Below are 19,423 nucleotides of genomic sequence, written 5' to 3' on the forward strand. Positions count from 1 at the left end.
TTGTGGATTCATCAGTGGTTTAAAACATATCTTGATGATCTTTGATGGCACCCAGTAGAGAATGTGGTTTGAAATAGCAAGTATTTGGTCATCTCAACAATCTTCTCTTTGCTCAGAAAGATGCTATGGATGACCCCTCACATCTCACTGCCCTGATCTCACTTCGGTGAAGGAGCAGGGGTGAGACTGGTGTCACAGAAAATAGACAGTGACTGTTGTCCTCCCTGTTGGCATCCCAACTAGAGTTCAGGACAGTGCGTGATATATTTCTGGTTTCCCTCCTTGTTTTATTAACATGAGTTAAATGAACTAGGTTCTTTAATAGAAGACATCCTAAATAACCAAGAGAATTCTACCATTTTTGGTGAATTAATGTTTGCACCATCTGTTTTACATGAGGAATGAAGAACATTAGCTGAGAATAAAGATGTTCCATGGGTAATATGGACTTCTATTTTTTTTACTTGAAATATAGGTGCACAGAATGGGTTTAATCATAATCCCTATCATTGATACACCCTATCATTAGTCCATTGGCTTTTCATATACATATATGTATTTATAAACTTACATATTTATTTAAAATCATAGATATCCATGAGTCTATCACTCAAAATGATAGTTAGAACATTGACAGTAACTAATATTGCCTACGTTAAACTCTTCTATCATGTTCTTGGCCTCTTCTCCCCTAATGTAATTAGTACCTTGATTCTGGTAACAATGGTTTTATTGTTGAAAACATACTTTTTAAACATAATTTTTATTATTCTTAATAAATGTGTTATTAAGTTTTAGTTGTCATAACTTTATAAAAAAGGTATTGACATTCTGTATATAATCTTTGGGGACTTACGTTCTCCTTCTCGATATTATATTTTTATAATCCATCCATGGTGTTCCAACTAGCTGTACTTCATTCATTTTAACTGCTGTGAAATAGTCTATTGTGTAAATATACCACAATTTATTTATTTATTTCCTACTCTTTGAGCATTTGAGTTCTTCCCTGTATTTTCCATATGAATAGTGTCTCTGTGAATGTTCTTGTGCATATTTCTTAGTGTACAAGTGTAAGAATTTCTCTCTCATTTATATCAAGGAGTGTAATTGCTTCTCATGAGATACATCAATGTTTAACTCTTTTCTACAGTGATCTTACCACTCTAGTTCTTAATTTTAATAATTTGCTAAACACTAGGATTTCTAGGCATTTATTGAATTAATAGATTAGTGTCACAAATCATAGAATAATAAATTGATAAAGCAAGAAAAAAATCTGAGATTACCTAATTGGACCCACTCAATTTACAGAGGAGAACAATGATGCACAGGATAGATGAAATGATCTGCTTAAAGTCCTAGAAATGATTGACTTCCAGATGCAGTCCCAAATAGTTTGTGGAACCATCATTGCATTCTTACCAGCATCTTCTATTTCTCAAATAAATAATGTTTGATGAGTAATAGTAAACTTCCATTTTTAAAAGAATAAGTCAAGACCTAAGAAAATAAAAAGAAATTATCCCAATTTAGGGTTAAGCTTGAATTTATTCAATGCATGGTTTCCCATAAGCTCACATTACCTTGTATTAAACTTGCTGTCTCCAAAGAAAGCCATTCTCAGCTCCTTGGACAAAGTACTTTACTTTCTCCCACTGAAGGTCTTTTTGCCTAAACTTGATCGCATCTCTTAATTACTGTGTGATTCAGTCATAGTTCATGAATTTCAAGCCTATGTCCACTGTTGAGGGTTATGAAATGCTTTTACTTTCTTCCTTAAAAGGGGGCAGATATGGCTGGGCTGGAGCAATCCTTCTACTTGCTTCCTGCCTGACATGTAGATTTTATGTCTGGAGCTGTGGCAACCAACCTACGGGTTTACGAAAGGTCAAGAAAATTATGGAAATGTAGGGCTAATATCCTTGGACCACTGAACTAATATCAGCAGCCACATGTAGTCAGTTTTTCTGTTACTTACAGCTTAATACATTCCTAGCTGATGCACCATGTTACAAAAATGATCTCAAACTAGATTTAGAATATTTCTAATTTTCTAATGACAGAAATTTAAAATCTTATCATTGGATATGAATTTTTTTCCTCAGAGAAAAAATGGTTTTATACTTTTATACCTGACATCTACTTTTCAGATGATAGTCTTTCAATCAGAAACTTCATTTTAGAAAATGTGTTCCTAATCACGTCAAAGCAGTGTCCTCATTCAGCAAAAGTGTAATTAACATTTTGGGCACTGGATGAAGAAGAAAAACTAAATTAGTTGACTGACATTTTTACTTCACTGTCCAAACATGTGAAAGAAAATTCACCAAAGTTAATTAATGACACTCACATCTCCAGCCTCAGATTCAAAAAGGGGCAATTCTCATATGTAAATTCAACCAACATTGTATAGGACATTATCATACATGTTTGTGAGAATGGTTAGACATGACTCCCACTCTGAAAGAGCTCATAGTCTAGTTTAAGTAGCAGTGGGAAGGTGAGGAGAGACAGATATGCATGTATAACAATTAGAATACACTAGGCAAATAATGCAAGTATGAACAAAATTGTATGGTAACATAGTGCACAGCAGAACCAACTCCCTTAGACATACATGAGTCAAGGAAAGCTCCTCATCCCAGAAGCCCTGCTCAAACTGTAAGATGTTTTATGCATTCAATATATAGGTCTATATCCTCATTTTGCACAGATGTTTTCAGCTTGGCAAAAGTCCATGGCTGTCATTGGACCCTAAGGTTTGTGAATCCTCCTGCTTCCTATATGTTGAAGTAGAAGGTTTGGTTTTTGTCTTGTTTTTTCTACTCCATCATAATTGAAGCCTTAGGAAAAGGAAACTTACAATTCTAAAACCTTAGACCTTTGTCATTTTTGCCTTGGTATATAAGCCAAATTGAAAACAAATTCATTATATTGTAGTCTTTTTTGGAAATCAGTAGGACAAAAGATAGGACAATTCTGAAAGTCGGTATCTGTAATAGTCACTCTTGAACTGCTGGGATAATTGCAAAAGAAAAACCCAACTCTTGACAAAGCCAAAGGAATCTCTGTGGGTTTTGAAACCTGCTTGAAAGAATGGTCAAAGAATGCAAGTATCTTGATAAGTACCCTGGGGGAAAAAACACTACTACATCTATTATTACAACTACAGTATCTTCAGTTGGATAAGCAGAAAAAATATGAATGAACTATTCCTGTATCCCCAAGTAACATTCCTTTTTCACACATTTTGGAATCAATGTCCAATATCATCTGACTACTTCACTGCAACTTGTCTGTATAAATTTGATGACACTTTAAGAATGACTCATCCACTTACCCCAATGAGCAGTCCAGGAAATTGTCCTTGTTTATTGCCATTTCCAAATGATGGAAAAGCACAAAAGAATGAGAGAAAAATAATTATTTTTACTATCTGATCCTAAATGTTAAAGAAGCACCCTATTCTTAAAGGTTGTCCCCATCATTTGCAAATTAATGCACTGCTGAAGATGCAAACTACCTATATAACTGCTCTCAAATTTCATTAAAACTAATCAGAAGTCCTTTTTAATGTCTTTGAGAATTGCTTCAAGTGGCAAAAATCAGAAAATCTACCCATGGGGCACCTTCAGCTAATTGCAATTTACTTTTCAACTAGTCATCCTTTAGCCCTAGGCTGCAACTGCACAAAGCTGAAACAACTCTTTGGGTGACAAATGCCAGTCAAACCAGTTATTTAGCATCATGTAATTTTAAATGACCATTGGTTTTCTGAATATTTTTTAACAAGTCAGAATGATGATGTGATGAACTGAGTTCAGATGAAAATTGTTAAAATTATTTTCTCTGCAGTTGAGACTGCCCTATGCTCCTTCCTAGTTGATATTGGGGGGCAAGTAGAGGAATAAGGATAAACTATATGGTAAAGTTAATAGAGAGTGACAGACAATGCACATTATTTAGGACAGATAAATGACAGTGAATCAACCTAAGTTTCGGAAAAAGAAACATCACTCTTAATCAACTAAGTGACCAAGTGAAAATCCCTTAATGGGAAATAGGGAGGAAAAAAATGGTGTTTTCTTTGACATCACCCGAGACCATGTATATGAAAATAATGTTTTGTAAAATGTAGGTGCTGTCTAAATGTTAGCCTTTGCTAGAGAGAGTCTAATCTGTGAAAATGAAACCATAAAGATAAGACATCAAACTAAGCATCTTTATGTGTTCAACAGAATATAGAATATTTCAATGAAATGGCTTGGTGGTGGCTTTCTTTTTATCTAAATGCAGGAATTGGATGTCATTTTCCTCTTGCAATTATCAAGCTGAGAGTGGGGATCAGGATTAAAAAACATATATTTGGTCGGACGTGGTGGCTCAGGCCTGTAATCCCAGCACTTTGGGAGGCTGAGGCGGGTAGATCACAAGGTCAGGAATTAAAGACCAGCCTGGCGAAGATGGTGAAACCCCATCTCTACTAAAAATACAAAAAAAAATTAAAAAAAAAATAAGCCGGGTGTGGTGGCAGGCACCTGTAATCCCAGCTACTTGGGAGGCTGAGGCAGAGAATTGCTCGAACCTGGGAGGCAGAGGCAGAGGTTGCAGTGAGCCGAGATTGTGCCATTATACTCCAGCCTGGGCAACAAGAACAAAACTCCATCAAAAACAAAACAAAACAAACCCCAAAACACAAGCAAACAAACAAAAAAAACCCACATATATTCCCCTTCCCAAGAATCTTGCCAAGCGGCCCGGATAACCAAGAAATATAAATATATGTTACAACAGAGTATGTAGTGGTTAGGTTCTTATTCTAAATTTAAAAATTCAATAAGATGATTACTTAATTTACAAGTGCAGGTTGGTAACTTATATTTATGAGAAATGTTTAATCAGGGCATTATATTCCAGAGTGGCAGTACAAAACTATACTGAAGGTCAAAACTTCCTGTCCCAAGTAATTACTGTCATGCATTACTTAACGTTGGGACTACTTTCTCAGAAAAGCATCATAAGGCGATTTCGTCGTTGTGGGAACATCATAGAGTGTACTTATACCAGTCTCAATGGTATATAGCCTACTACACACTTAGGTTATAGAGTATTGCCTATTATTCTTAGGCTACAGACTTATACAGCATGTTACTGCACTGAATACTGTAGGCAATTATAATACAATGGTAAGTATTTGTGCATCTAAACACAGAAAAGGTACAGTAAAAAATACAGGTTATAATTTTATGGGACCACCATCTTATATGCAGTTCATTGTTGACTGAAACATCATCCTTATGCAACACATGACTGTTACATTGAAAAGAAAAAAAAGTATATGAGCAGATACTAGCTAGACATAAAAATTATCTTTTAAAATAATTTTTATTCCCATTGTCAAGAGCTGCTCTAGGCCATCTGATTAGGATGGTGATGTCACACACCTTCAGCTTCTATGAAACAGGATGCCGATTTCAATTCATTATTTTCAGACTTATAAGAAAGGTGGAGCTCAATTACAGTGGCCTTTATCACTTCATCTTAGCCACTTATTTCAGTGGTTGTGCTTAAGATTCAGAGCACATAAACGGGAAAATCTCCACCTCTGAAATCCGAATCATGAGTCTCCCTCTCCTGCCTTTCAGTATCCCCTCTCCTTAATCCACTTATACCTGTTTTCTCTGCCTTCGATGAGACTTCCAGTTCCCCCCCTTTCCTCCCAGTCTTTCATTTCTCTACTCCTTTTTCTAACCTGCTTACACCCTTGATTCCTTTAATCGGTGGCATAATGACTATTCTTTTCTCCTACATTCAGTCAGATGAGCGTTGTAGAAGGAAAAAAAACTAATATTTGTCAAGTCTTGCTACATTTAGCACCATTCTAAGTGTTTTCTGTATATGATCTCATTTTATCCTTACTAACCATGAGGAACATTTCTGCCCATTTTACAGGCAAGAAATCTGTTTCACAAAGATTAACCAACGTGCCCAAAGCATTATATCAAATCAAAAGCACTTGATTATATCAAATTGTAGACATCTCATTATTAAAAAAAAAACTAAAAGAAAATGCTGCAATTGTAATTACAATGTGCCATCAGTTGACAGATGCAACCTGATTTCAGTGGTGTTAAATGTGCAAAATACCTAAGAATCAATGACACTTAAAAAGTGAGGGATCCATAGCATGATAGTCTTCACTATTATGTTATTTTACTTCATAAAAGCCGTACAAGCATGCAAAATGTTTATGACAAATTGATGCAAACTTTACCTGGGATTTGAGTACTGTTCTTTAGTCTGTCTCCTCTCTCCTCTCTCTTCTTTCCTTTAAGAATTATTCACAGCTTTTCTGCTCTTTTTAAGCTTCCTACTTAACACCTACCCTCATTCACTTTTTTTGTGGATCACTATGCATGTTACTTCATTGAGAAAATGAGACCACTGGTCACGTGTCTCTTAACTTCTGCCCCCCTACCCACCACACTACCTGTAGACATATCCGCATCAACAGAGAGCTTCCCTTTCTCCCTCTGCTTTCAAGGGCAAGTGTTCTGCCCTTGTGTTATAGTGTGGCTCCTCCTTATCCTCTTACCCCTGTTGTTTCCTCTGAGGTTGCCAGTCATCCTTCTCTCCTAATCTGCAACCCCTCTCTCTATGAGTTTCTCTCCCTCAGCCTGTAAACATGGCCAAGGCCCAACTCCTAACCTTCCACTCCAGTCTTTCTCCCTCTTATTTGAAATTCATGGAGAATGCTCCACAGGCACTGTCTTCATTTTCTCACCTTCCATATCTGCTTCAGCCCACCACAACTTCTCCTCCCTTAACATTTAGTTGAAATTGCCCTTAACAAGTTCCTCAGTGACCTGCTATTTTTTAGATCCAAAGGAATTTTTTTGTCTTCATTTTATTGACCCCCTTTGCTGAGTTTGTGTGATATGGTTGATTTCTTCTTTATGTGAAAAGCTCTACCTTACTGGCTTCCAAGGCAGCACACTCTCCTGATTCCTCCTATCCCTTTGTTTCTTAATCACTCCAATACTGGCATTTTCCAGGTTCTATCCCAAGGCTACTGTTGTAGCCACTTTCCACACTTTTCTCTGATGGTTCAAAATATTGCGTACATGTTGACGAAATCCCAAATATGGACCTCTTTCCTGAGCACTGTATCCCAAATACTTACCTTAAGTTCCCCTTTCTTCCCTACCTACTCGGAACTTCCATTTGGATGTCAGTCATCTCACACTCAACATGTTTAAAACCAGATTCTTATTTCCCTTTCCTAAACCTATTCCTCAAACCATTTCTCCTTTCAGCTGATGGAAATTCAAATTTCCATTTACTTACTCTCCAAAACTTGATGTCATCTTCAACTTCTCTCTCTCTGTTGGACCTTATATCCAGTCCATCGACAAGTCTTGTCCCTTCTACCATCAAAATATATTCAGAATCTGACCACTTTCACCCTCTCCATTGCTGCCACCCTTATCTATTCTGCCATCTTATCCTACCTTGATTGCAACAGCTTCTTACTGAGCTCCCTCCTCATCCCTTGCTCCCCTCTGCTCTGTTCTCTACTGAGCAACCAACATGGATTTTTGGTCACTTCTCTGACCTCATGTCCTGCCACTATGCATCAAAAACACCCTTCTCACACCACACTTGTTCCAAAGCCATCAGACTTGTTTTCCCCACCCTCAGCCTGAAGCATTCTTTTACTATGCATGACTCACTCTCTCACTTTTTTGGGTCTTTGCTCAAATATCTTCTTATCAGGAAGGGCTTCTCTTAGTATTCTATAAAAAATAGCTCTTCTCCATCATCCTTTTCCCTGCTTTACTTCTTGTTGATGACCCTTTGTTTTTTTCACAGAGACTCGCTTTGTAATCCAGGCTGGAGCGCAGTGGCGTGATCTCAGCTCACTGCAACCTCCGCCTACTGGGTTCAAACGATTCTCGTGCCTTAGCCTCCTGAGTTGCTGGGAGTACAAGCACGTGCCACCATACCAAGCTAATTTTTGTGTGTGTATTTGTATTTTTTTTAATTTTTTTTAGTACAGACGGGGTTTTACCATGTTGGCCAGGCTGGTCTTGAACTCCCAACCTCAGGTGATCCACCTGTATCGACCTCCCAAACTGCTGGGATTACAGGCATGAACCACTGCACCTGGCTGACCCTTTGTTTTTCTTATCACATCTGACACATTACTCATATATTTTTTTCTTGGGCTTCAGAATGACAGATAAATTTTATTGACTCATGCATGGCTCTACTTGTTTATTTAATTAGCTAATTGTGTGTTTGTTTTTGATAGCTGTAAATTCACCATTCAACATAGAAACTAGAAGCATAAATCATTATATATATATATGTGTGTGCACGTGTATACATATATATGTATATATGTATAGATATAATTTTAAAATTAAAATATAAATAAATTTTTTTTTGCCGCCACTCCGGACTCAACTAGCATGTAAGCTACATGCGTCCAAGGACTTTGTTTTGTTCCTTCCGTATACACAGCATGTAAAATAGTGCCTAACTCATAGGCACTTGAAAATAAAGTAAGAACCGCATATTTATATATTAATGTTCTCAACAGTAATGTAACTATTGACATGTCCCAAACCAGGGGACACATCTTTACCTCTGTTCTGTTCAGCCTTTCCTCTCTACAGTCCTTTCTTTGACTTCGCTCCCTAGAAGCATGAACTGCAGTGAGCACTCCCTCCCTGCCTTTGCTTGTACTGTCTTCTACCCCTGAAACTGCACCCCTGACCCTTTGGCTTTAGGATACTTGCACAACTCCTTTTTCCAGACGTTCACGAGTCACCTCCAAATGCTTTCTCACATAATCTAATGATTACGTGTCTTGGGGTTGACCTTGTCATGGAGTATCTTACTGGGGTTGTCTGGATTTCCTGAATTTAAATGTTGCCCTGTCTTGTTAGGTTGGGGAACTTCTCTTGGATGATGTCCTGAAGTATGTTTTCTCCAAAGGCATGAGCTCCTCGAAGTTCAGGAAGCAATCCAAGACTTCACCCTTGATCTTTTTCCACAGCCCTGTGGGGTGAATAGAAGCAGGCATTAGATATAGCTCACACATGGAGAAACTGAAGTACGCTCCATGACTTCTGAGCAGGAGGAATAGCTCAGAGCCCCCCAGAACTCCTCTTCAGACCTCCTATTTAATGGTACCTTGGGGAGGGGGCTGGTTCTCTGTGGCTTCGGCAAATCTTACTATAAAGCCTTGTGCCCCTCCGAAGGTAACCATGGATACTATTGAGCTGGCACAAAAGCCTTCAGTAGTGGAGACTACAAGTGGTTTTCAGGGGCTGGAGGAATTTTCAGGGAAGGGGCAAAACGTGGAAACACTTGAAAAGGGAAGACCTTTGCCTCAGACCCCTTAGCTGGATGTGTTTCAGTTAAGATGGGCACTTATGTTCAGCGGAGCACTGGAGCAGTGACAGGGCTCTAATCTGGGACTGGGATAGTAACTAGCTGTGAGGTGAGAATCAAAGGGAATCCCAGGCGCTTTTTGTTCTTGGAAAGCAGGGACCCTGCTGTGAAATCTGGAGCGGGGTTGTTGGGGAGTTGAGGGGCTGACCAAAGCGATGCCAGCAGCAACCCAGTCTCCTGGGTGACCCAGGCCAGGGTCTGGAAACATCGGGGTGTCCTGGCCCCAGTCAGGGGGAGCTTCCAGCAGCGCCAGGTCCCTATTCTCATCTCTGCCCTCGGGGGTGTTTTTCTCCTTTCAGCCCAGGGCTACAGGCAGGCAGGAGAAATTCACACCTGGAATATCTCGAGGAGGCGCCTTATTTCCTCTGAGCCCTTGCTGAGTGTCGAGAGGGTGCTCATGTCCCTCCTCGGACCCCCAGAGTCCACAGTCTTCCCTCACACCCCTTTATTCTCGGACGAGGCCCGTGTGGTGAGCGGGAACCCCTGCTGTCCCCTGGACCGGCGCAGAGCTGGGCCCTAACTTTGCAGTTCCCGCCGCAGCGGCACGCCCCCGCGAGGTGGGAGCGGGAAGCCCAGCCGCACCGAGGCTCAACTCCGCCAGGTGCAGAGTGGGTGCGGGTCAGGGCCAATGGGAGTGTGTGTGGCCAAGCCTGCTGGTTTCCTGAACCGAAATTCTCCGGGGAGGGAGAGAAGAGGAGGGTGCGGGAGATGGACTTGGAGGCGAGAGGTGGCGGCAGTTTCCAGGAGCTTTGACGTAGACTTGGAGAGGCGCCGAGCACTCCCACTGCTTAAGTAGAGGCACGGTAGCCTCCAGGACGCGGAAGCTGGGGACAGCCACTCGCTCGGGAGCAGCCTGAGCGTTTCCTCTCCGCGTACTCGAGGGAACTCTGTCCACGCGTTCGAGGGAACCCGGAAGGGGCCAGGCGGGTGAGTGCGGAGGGAAGCCCTTGTGCCATCTGGGAGTAGAGCCGCCGACTCAGGAGGTGAGTGGGGCCCAAAGGACAGAGTGGGTCCCTGGCAGCTCCGCCCTGCGGAGGGTGAGGCTGCGGAATCAAGTGCGGGGCCGAGACTCAGCGCGGGGCTCGTAGCGGGGTGCACGAAGGACTCCAGGTTCAAGGAACTCAGAGAAACACCTTTCCAGGGTCTGGGAAGCCTCTCCTGAAATTTAGAAGGGGACCTAAAGGAGCCAATTTGAACGCCGTGGCGCCAGCAGACAGGGAGTCCCGGATAAAGCCAACTTCAATACTTTGGACGGAGTCCTGCCCTCTGAAAACTTAGCTTAGACTTGTCCTTTAGGAAAACCACCCTTCAATGTACCTCGAGATTTTAGTACGGAAAGGGACACAACAAATATGATTTCAAGTAGAGATAATGCATGCATGATATGAAAGATAGAGGAAATAGTTTTTGAATAATCTTATATCTCTAACATGCTTTTTCAATATAGGAACATGCATGTTCAAAGACACTTTCTGAAATATTTATTTAACAGTACCTAAACATGTCCTACTGCTGTTCAGAAGAGACAGATTATCCATCTTATGGTGTTATCATTAAATATTCCAATATAAGAGTATTCCCATAAGCTGTATTTTGCTTGCTTTCATGATACTAACATCTAAAAGGTTTGGAAATATAATACAAACCTGAAAGTGAGCTGTATGTGCCCTTCCTATTTTTTCTTTATGTTAGAGCTGTTTAAATGTGATACACATTTTGTATAGTCTGTGAAGGAATAGATACATTTCTTCTGGCAAAAAGTGAACACTTAGATTATTATTATTTTAAGAGCATCATTTATCATTGCACTTGTCTGAAGTGGTAGCAAAAGAACAATTTCAAAGTGGTACGTGGATGCCTCAGTTTTATGGCAACAGACATTGAAAGCCAGAAAAGTTGAATGAGAGTGACATTTAAAAAAAATTCTTGAGATTCATAGCAAGAATAGAGATATTATAAAACATTATCTTTATGAAAGTTATATCAGAATTGCGGGACATTATTGGTATTTGTAAAATGCTTATTGATTCTACTCTAATTGGTTGAATATATGTCTCTTTGTTTCCACATATATTCATCCATACTTTTAGCAAATTGTCTTGTATTAATTTTACTATAACATTTGACAATTCTGATATATTTTTTGAAAAAAATTAAAAGTCACTGTGAACAGGAACGCATCTAAAGGTTAAATATATTTAAATTCTTAATTATATATAAGTCCTAGATTAGGAGAGCCAGGTTTCACTAAGATATTATGGAATAGTTAAAGCCATGCAGCAAAACTTTAAATGTTCACTTAGTATTCTTTTAGACTACGTTCTTCTGCACCAGAGAAAAACAGATTCGCAGATTAATTTATTCATCTTGTAAAGGAACACATCTTAGGAGTGAATATGTCTTGGCCTAACTATCTTGGATTTATGTTCACTCCCTGGCCTGGCAATGAGTCATTTTAGATAGCATGGAGCTTGTGATATGGGAGCTTGGCTAAGATTTCCCTACTTTGTGACAATGATGTGTTTCCTTTGCTGGAATTAAGGTTATTAAGGGCATACTTATTTTCTTTACCGAGCAGAGCACAAGCGGGGACTGATACGAAATATTTCCATCCTGTGCAGTTTTAGGGCCATGGCTGATCCTGGGAACAGAGGAGGGATCCACCACCCCTTGAGCTTCACCTGCTCCTTGCTCATTGTGGGAATGTGCTGTGTATCTCCTTTCTTCTGCCATAGCCAGACAGACCTGCTGGCTCTTAACCAAGCTGATCCTCAGTGCTGGGAATCTTCCTCAGTGCTTCTCCTGGAAATGTGGAAGCCTCGCATTTCCAACACTGTTTCAGGCTTCTGGGATTTTATGATCTACCTGAAGTCATCTGAGAACTTGAAGCATGGAGCACTGTTTTGGGATCTGGCCCAACTCTTCTGGGACATCTATGTGGACTGTGTGCTCTCTAGGAACCATGGCTTAGGAAGGAGGCAATTGGTTGGAGAGGAAGAGAAAATCTCAGCAGCGCATCCACAGCACACAAGGAGTAAACAAGGTGGTCAACCCCAGCTCCCATGTCTTTTGAAAGGGTCAATCAAGTATGAATGTGCTGAATTGTGAGGAAGAGGGAAATGGCATTAGAGGAATCCAATGTCATATATATTCCTCTCAAGAGGTGAACCCCAAGAGCACACAACTGATAGGAAGATAGATAGTACTTCTTTTTGCATTGCATAGTAGCTGTTTATATCAACATATTGTCCTCATCCTCATACTTCCTGTGAACAGCAGCAAGGAAGAGTCAGAAAGAAAAGACAAAAAGCACGATTCCCAAAATACAACATAAAAGTATAAACAGATCCCCCAAGATCAACATTATTTTTTACTATTAGCCTGAACACTGGCAGTCATAACCTGGTGTTGACTTGCCGTGGAATTGAAAAGACTTGAATATAAGCTTAGGAAACATTTGCAGCACACAAACTCTTGCCCTTGTTAAACTGAAAATAAATATTGCTTTCATGTAAATAGAGAGGCTCTTTGAGAGGTATTCAGTTGAAGAAATAAAGAGTAAAAAAGTCAGCTGGCATGTAGATTCACTTCATGTTGCTTTTTGAATGAATCTCAAATAAGTAATTAACTTGCAGCAATCTGAGTAATTAATTTTTTTTTTTTTTTTTTTTTTTTGAGACGGAGTCTCGCTCTTTCGCCCAGGCTGGACTGCAGTGGCACTATCTTGGCTCACTGCAAGCTCCACCTCCCGGGTTCACGCCATTCTCCTGCCTCAGCCTCCCGAGTAGCTGGGACTACAGGCGCCCACCACTGCGCCCAGCTAATTTTTTGTATTTTTAGTAAAGACGAGGTTTCACCGTGTTAGCCAGGATGGTCTCGATCTCCTGACCTCGTGATCCACCCGCCTCGGCCTCCCAAAGTGCTGGGATTACAGGCGTGAGCCACCGCGCCCAGCCCTGAATAATTAATTTTTAGTAAGTTGGAACTTGCTACAAATTTAGAGTTTTTCATTGAGGTAAATACTCTATTCAAATAGTCTCGTCTGAGGGTACAGAAAAAAAGTCCTTTATAGAATTAGAATGAGGTTGAGTAAGCCTCTGTGAGTAAGCGGAGAGATGCCTGAACCCTATACATATTATTTTTATCCTTTTTTGATGTCATTTCAACCAATGAGCATTGAAACCTTTTATCAAGGGCGGTTTGAGTGGCAATAACTCTTTAGAATAATACATGCAACAGTAGAAAACGGGCATAACTAATTTTTACATTTGTACATTTTAGTGTTAGAATTGTTACATATTCCTGTAATCTCCATATTAAAATAGCAATTAACAGTGGTAGTTCTAGTGCTACCCTTTCCCAAGATATTTTAGAGCTTTTATATATCTAGTTTGTTTTAACCTTAGTAATTAAAAATCCTCATGATTTGTTGATCCAAAAATCCCAGATAATTCATGGCTATTATTTACAGATAAGTTTATTATTTTGGTCAGTGTTATTGAAACTCAAACTAATTTCATTTTTAGAGGAAATATTCTTTCAGCAGCCTTGCTACTAAAGTAGAAATACCAAATGAATATTTTTAAATGTTGGTTACCCATATTTTTAAAATATTTTGAACAGAGGCTGCCCAGGCATCAGCACCAGTATGGACCATGGTTTTTTTTTTATTCTATACTGCTGAGGATGGTCTGTAGGGCCTTTTCTTCCATATTTTAAAAATCATATTGGCCAGGCACGGTGGCTCACGCCTGTAATCCCAGTACTTTGGGAGGCCGAGGCGGGCGGAACACAAGGTCAGGAGATCGAGACCATCCTGGCTAACACGGTGAAACCCCGTCTCTACTAAAAATACAAAACAATTAGCCAGGCATGGTGGCGGGCACCTGTAGTCCCAGCTACTCGGGAGGCTGAGGCAGGATAATGGCGTGAACCCGGGAGGTGGAGCTTGCAGTGAGCCGAGATCGCACCACTGCACTCCAGACTGGGTGACAGAGTGAGACTTTGTCTTAAAAAAAAAAAAAAAAATCATATTTAGCTGTCTTACTCAAATCACCAGCAATATTGTTTTCTATCTTGCACTCATTTTGAATAACTCAAAGAAATGTCTACTGAATAAATGGAAATATTATTTGTATTCAGCTGAACACAAAAAGTTATATATATACTTATTTTATAAAGCTTTTCTCCAAGACAGCTTCAGCTTTGGAAGTCACTTCCTTCATCTTGCTACAGAGTTGTTGGTGATTCAGCTGGTCTGCAAACTTTAGGGAGTTGGCTACGCAAGTAGCCAAATAGCAGGAGTGAGCGTTTCACTTTATTGAGATTATTTTAATGTTTGACACAAAAAATTGTTTGCAGACCAAGAAACAAGACTCTCCATTTGGTTTGTATAACCACAGTCAAAGAGGGTCTTGGGTCAAGGAAATACCATGTCCAACAGTTAAATAGTTACAGGAACATTGAGATTTCATCTCAAGAGGCTTGATTAAATCTCTAGTGGTTCAACTGGGCTCTGAATGTACCTCCAATTTTTTTTTCTTTTGTCCCTCGGGGATAATATGTTGTTAGGTTGGGACGGGAGTGAAGGTGAAGCAGTGCTTGTCTCTATAGTTCTCAAGGAAATCACATCATCAGTTCAGAAGACAAGAAGAACTAAAATAAGTGTCTATGTAATATGCAAAAAAGGTTCTTGTTATTTTGATGTCTTCAAATCAAATAGTGTAAATGCACTTGATAAATCTTACGATGAATCATACTTTGTTAAAAACATAAAACTCCTATGTAATTTTGCATGTTAATATATTTGTTAATACTGAGTCAACAAATATGAAAACAAAAAAATATCAAATAACTGCATAACCGTGAGCAAGTTAACTAATTTAGCCATCAGTTCTTTCAACTGAAAAAGAAATGTACGGAAAGTAGATGACACACAAAGTTTCATCTTTTCTGTTCCAATGTACTGTGATTCTGTAAAAAAAGAAACGTATGAAAGGCACTTATTTAACTATGAGAAGAACCCGGAAGAGCTTCACCCCAAGGACAGTTGACTGAGCTGGATGATGACCTGGACACCATGGCTGTTTATAACAATGATTAGCAGGAACAGACGAGGTTCAGAAATAAAAGGGCCAGAGATGTCATTATGAGAAAAGCCTCTAAAGATCATTGTTATTTAGTCTAGAAAGGCATGGGCTAATAGCTGAAGGTTGAAGTATCCAAGAGAAGGTATGAAGAGGATGTACCCAGAGTTAACCAGTTAACCACTAAATTTTGATGGGTTATGTCAAGGGAGAAAGAGAGAAAGGGTGAGACACACACACACACACACACACACACACACACACACACAGAGAGAGAGAGAGAGAGTTAAGGAAAGAGCATACTTATGACTCCTAAATAGAAAATAACAGAATTGAGATTAACTCATGGGTTAGTAAAGGTTTCAATGCAAATGAAGAAATTTTGAAGTACATTCTTCTTTGTGCCAAAAATGGTGGCCTCCTCCTTCAACAAACCTTGCTCTGCCACTGGGAGGGACAAAAAGCCCTCCTTCCTGAGCCTGTCATTTTGTATATTCTAGAAAAATAGTGAGTCTTTGTTTTTCTCTGCGATTAGAAAATTAAAATTTAGATTTATAATCTGATGGTGTTTGCAGCTGGTGTCTCACTAGCTGGCCAATGCTCATAGTGCTTATATTTTAAACACTAACCACAAGAGAAAACAATGGTTCACAAACATAAATAGACTCTCAAATGCTTGATTTTCTACTTCACCCATTCCAAGAAATTTTCTAAGCCACATACTCAGCAATTACCCACCTAGAAATCTACTGTTAAGAAACATTTAGAGCTGCAGCCAATGATGCAATCAAAGGCTATTCATTGCAATTTTATGTATAGTAACAGGAAACCTGAAAATAATCTAAATGCCCCACGATAGGGTAGTGATTAAATAAGTTATAGTATAAAGTGTGCATACACAAAACTATGGTTATCTCTAGGAGGTTACATTTTGGGTGGTTTACATTTTTTCTTCATATTTCTGTATAAAAAATATATAATGACTATTTTTCACTTTTTTAAAATCAGGCAAATATTTTAATGCCTATTAATTGACAAAAATGTATTTATTATAATGTAGTTGTTTTAGATTATATAACTAAACTGCATAGGACACAAGACTTTGCACAAATACACACATATATTCCTCTGAAATCAATTTATAGAGAATTTTGATATTGGAGTGGCAGAAACATCAAACCTGCCTTTTAAAAATAATTTATTGATATTTAATTAACCTGAAACTAATTTGGTGATCTTATGAAGTTCCGCTTTTCTACTTTCAGGTACATATTCTCAGCTCCTAAGGACCTCCTTCCTAAAGAAGAAAGAGTTGATTGAAGATTTGATAAGCATGCATGTGCGTAGGAGTGGGTCTAGTGTCATTGGAAAAGTGAACCTGGAAATAAAGAGAAAATAAATTGAACTCAGAGCTAATTCATGCCTTGGAATTAAATATACATATATATAACATTTTTCCTAACTATTGATTATTTATTTATTTTAAATGGTGGGAATGCCCAGAGATAAATATGAACCCAAATTCTCTCAGTATATTTATTTAAAGCTGCTTTCTATTATTTATTTATTTATTTATTTTAGGCTGCTAGCATGTTTCTTCAAATGGTGACATTACTGCCAGTCTATCCCACAGTCTAAAGGAGTTAAATAACTTCCAGAGATGACTTGAGGATTCTTTGTATTCATTTAATAGTTCATTTTGAGATGCTCGACATGTTAATAAACTAGTGTGCCATACATTTAACTTGAATATACTGCATGGCTTCCAAGACTTTAACCACTGGATTGCTTATGCACAGGCACATAGGGGACTATATTTATGAATTACTAGTTACTGACAATCTATGATATCTGAATCTTGTTTGACAGCATATTTTTGAATACTGAATGAAGCAAAAAGTAAAACAAAACAAAAAACTGGCAAATAAAGCATTCTTCTAATGAAAACAAAATTAATAAAAGCTCTGGACCCCAGGTAATGTTATTGGAGTCCCTTTATTTCAATATTTAATGTTACCACTAATGACATCCAAACTCTAATAAAATAAGGTTGAAGTGTAAATAGGTACAAATTATTTCCCAATAAGCAAATTTGTTATTTGATTAAATATTATAACTCCCTAAGTGGTTACACTTTGCATTGAAAAACAAAATAAAAGGAACAGCATTATAAGAGAAGAACCCATAAATAATTATTTTCCTGAAAAATGACCAGGCCTGAGCAAGGTTTACAGCAGAGAAGTCCAATTAGCAAATGTATTTGAGTTATGGACACAATGCTATTTTTATCTCTAATTATTCCCAACTCTCCAATCATTCTATTATAACCAATATATAGGATTGACAGCCAGTTTGAATTTCAGATATGTTAGCAATTCCCTTGCTTTTTTCAGGTCCAAAGGAAGACTCAGTAAATCTTTTCATTGAAGGATTAGGGCCCTCCTTAAACTAGAAATTGCATCTAAAGGGTTATTATCAGAAAACAGTTTCATTTGAGGATTAGCTGAGTCTTCACAATAGGAAAAGGAAGCTTGGGGAAAGAGGTGGGGGAGAAGGCCCAGCCCCAGCTTTTGGCTCGTTGGGAAAATTAGTATTTTATTAAAAAGCTGCCACCCTTTGACTACCTTTTCAACATATAGGCTCGTGATTTTGCATTGATGATGCTTTTTCTAATGTTTTTCATCATATTGTTCAAAACTATCACGTAAATTCAGTATCTCTTATAAATCATCAAAGAGACACTACACTTGGAGAATGAGCTTGCAGAAGAGCCTGTCCTTTGTTCTTCCCTCACCTTGGTACTCCATGACAGGGATTGGCAATCTTTTTCTGTAAAGTCTGATAGTAAATATTATAGGCTTTCTGGGCCAACCAGTGTCTGCTGTAACTAATCAATTCTGCCTCGGCAGAACAAAAGCAGTTATCACAATACATAACTGAATGAATATGGTTGTGTTCCAATAAAACTCTGTTTATGGACACTGAAATCAGAATCCATACACTTTTCGGGTGCCACAAAATATTTTTCTTTGGACTTTTTCAATATTTTAAAAAGATATAATAACCACACTTAGCTCATAGCCTCTTCAAAACAGGGAGCGAGCAGAATTTGGCCCAGGGACTGCAGCTTGCTGATGAAGCTTACCAAAAGTGTAAGGAACAAACTGGGATGAAATAAAAAGAAGAGTAACTATGCTAAGTGACAAAACTAAAACCAAAAGTTTATGATAGGCTGAAAAGCAGATTAAAAACTATTAGGATGAGATGGAACAGGGATAACCTAGTCCTAATCCCATCCAATGGGACATTATTTCACTCTGTAAACAGTTCTAGGAATTACAGATCACATAAAAATCCACAGCCTCTCAGAATGTAACATGGCCTGCATCTCAAGATGATAGACAAAAACATTGAAATCACCACAATATTTATTGAAAGAAAGTACAGAGTAGTAGTTAGAGTACAGGCTCAGAAGCTGAGTTCAAATCCCAGCTTCATCAAGACATGGCCAAATCAACTTTGGACAAGTTACTAAACCTCTTTATGCCTTCGTTTCCTCATAAAATGAGAAACATACTACCTAGGTTTCTTGTGAGGATTAAATGAGTCAGCACACAAAGTGCTTAAAAACTAAGTGCACTAACAGTCAAAAAATGTTAGCTATTACTTTGGGCATTAGTAAGTTAAGCATCTGTAACCTAATCCAACATAACAGAGAAAGGAGGCACACAGATGCTTTGGTGAAACTTGTTGGATGTGGAGATTTTAGAGACAAACATTCATATATTAAATTTTTTATTTTGAGATACTTGATTCATATACAGTTATAAGAAATAATACAGAGACATCTGAATGCCCTTATCTAGTTTCCC

At 38.7% G+C, this 19,423-nt stretch overlaps 1 protein-coding gene across 1 annotated transcript; it reads left to right on the forward strand.

Moving 5' to 3' along the window:
• Positions 1 to 12,041: 12,041 nt before the first annotated feature.
• Positions 12,042 to 17,009, forward strand: FAM237A (family with sequence similarity 237 member A). The gene is made up of 2 exons (XM_030803346.1): positions 12,042 to 12,508; positions 16,817 to 17,009. Exons 1-2 carry the CDS (start codon positions 12,097 to 12,099, stop codon positions 16,948 to 16,950), a joined length of 546 nt encoding a protein of 181 aa, XP_030659206.1. The 5' UTR covers positions 12,042 to 12,096; the 3' UTR covers positions 16,951 to 17,009.
• The last annotated feature ends 2,414 nt before the right edge of the window (positions 17,010 to 19,423 follow it).

The sequence above is a fragment of the Nomascus leucogenys genome, chromosome 22a, assembly GCF_006542625.1.
Source record: "Nomascus leucogenys isolate Asia chromosome 22a, Asia_NLE_v1, whole genome shotgun sequence".
NCBI classification, from domain to species: domain Eukaryota; kingdom Metazoa; phylum Chordata; class Mammalia; order Primates; family Hylobatidae; genus Nomascus; species Nomascus leucogenys.

Bases quoted from the DNA above. Each gene is read 5' to 3' on its own strand.
- FAM237A (XM_030803346.1), top strand. From the start codon at position 12,097: ATGGCTGATCCTGGGAACAGAGGAGGGATCCACCACCCCTTGAGCTTC. The intron at 12,509-16,816 runs GTGGTCAACCCC...TTCTACTTTCAG, and splicing joins GCACACAAGGAGTAAACAAG to GTACATATTCTCAGCTCCTA.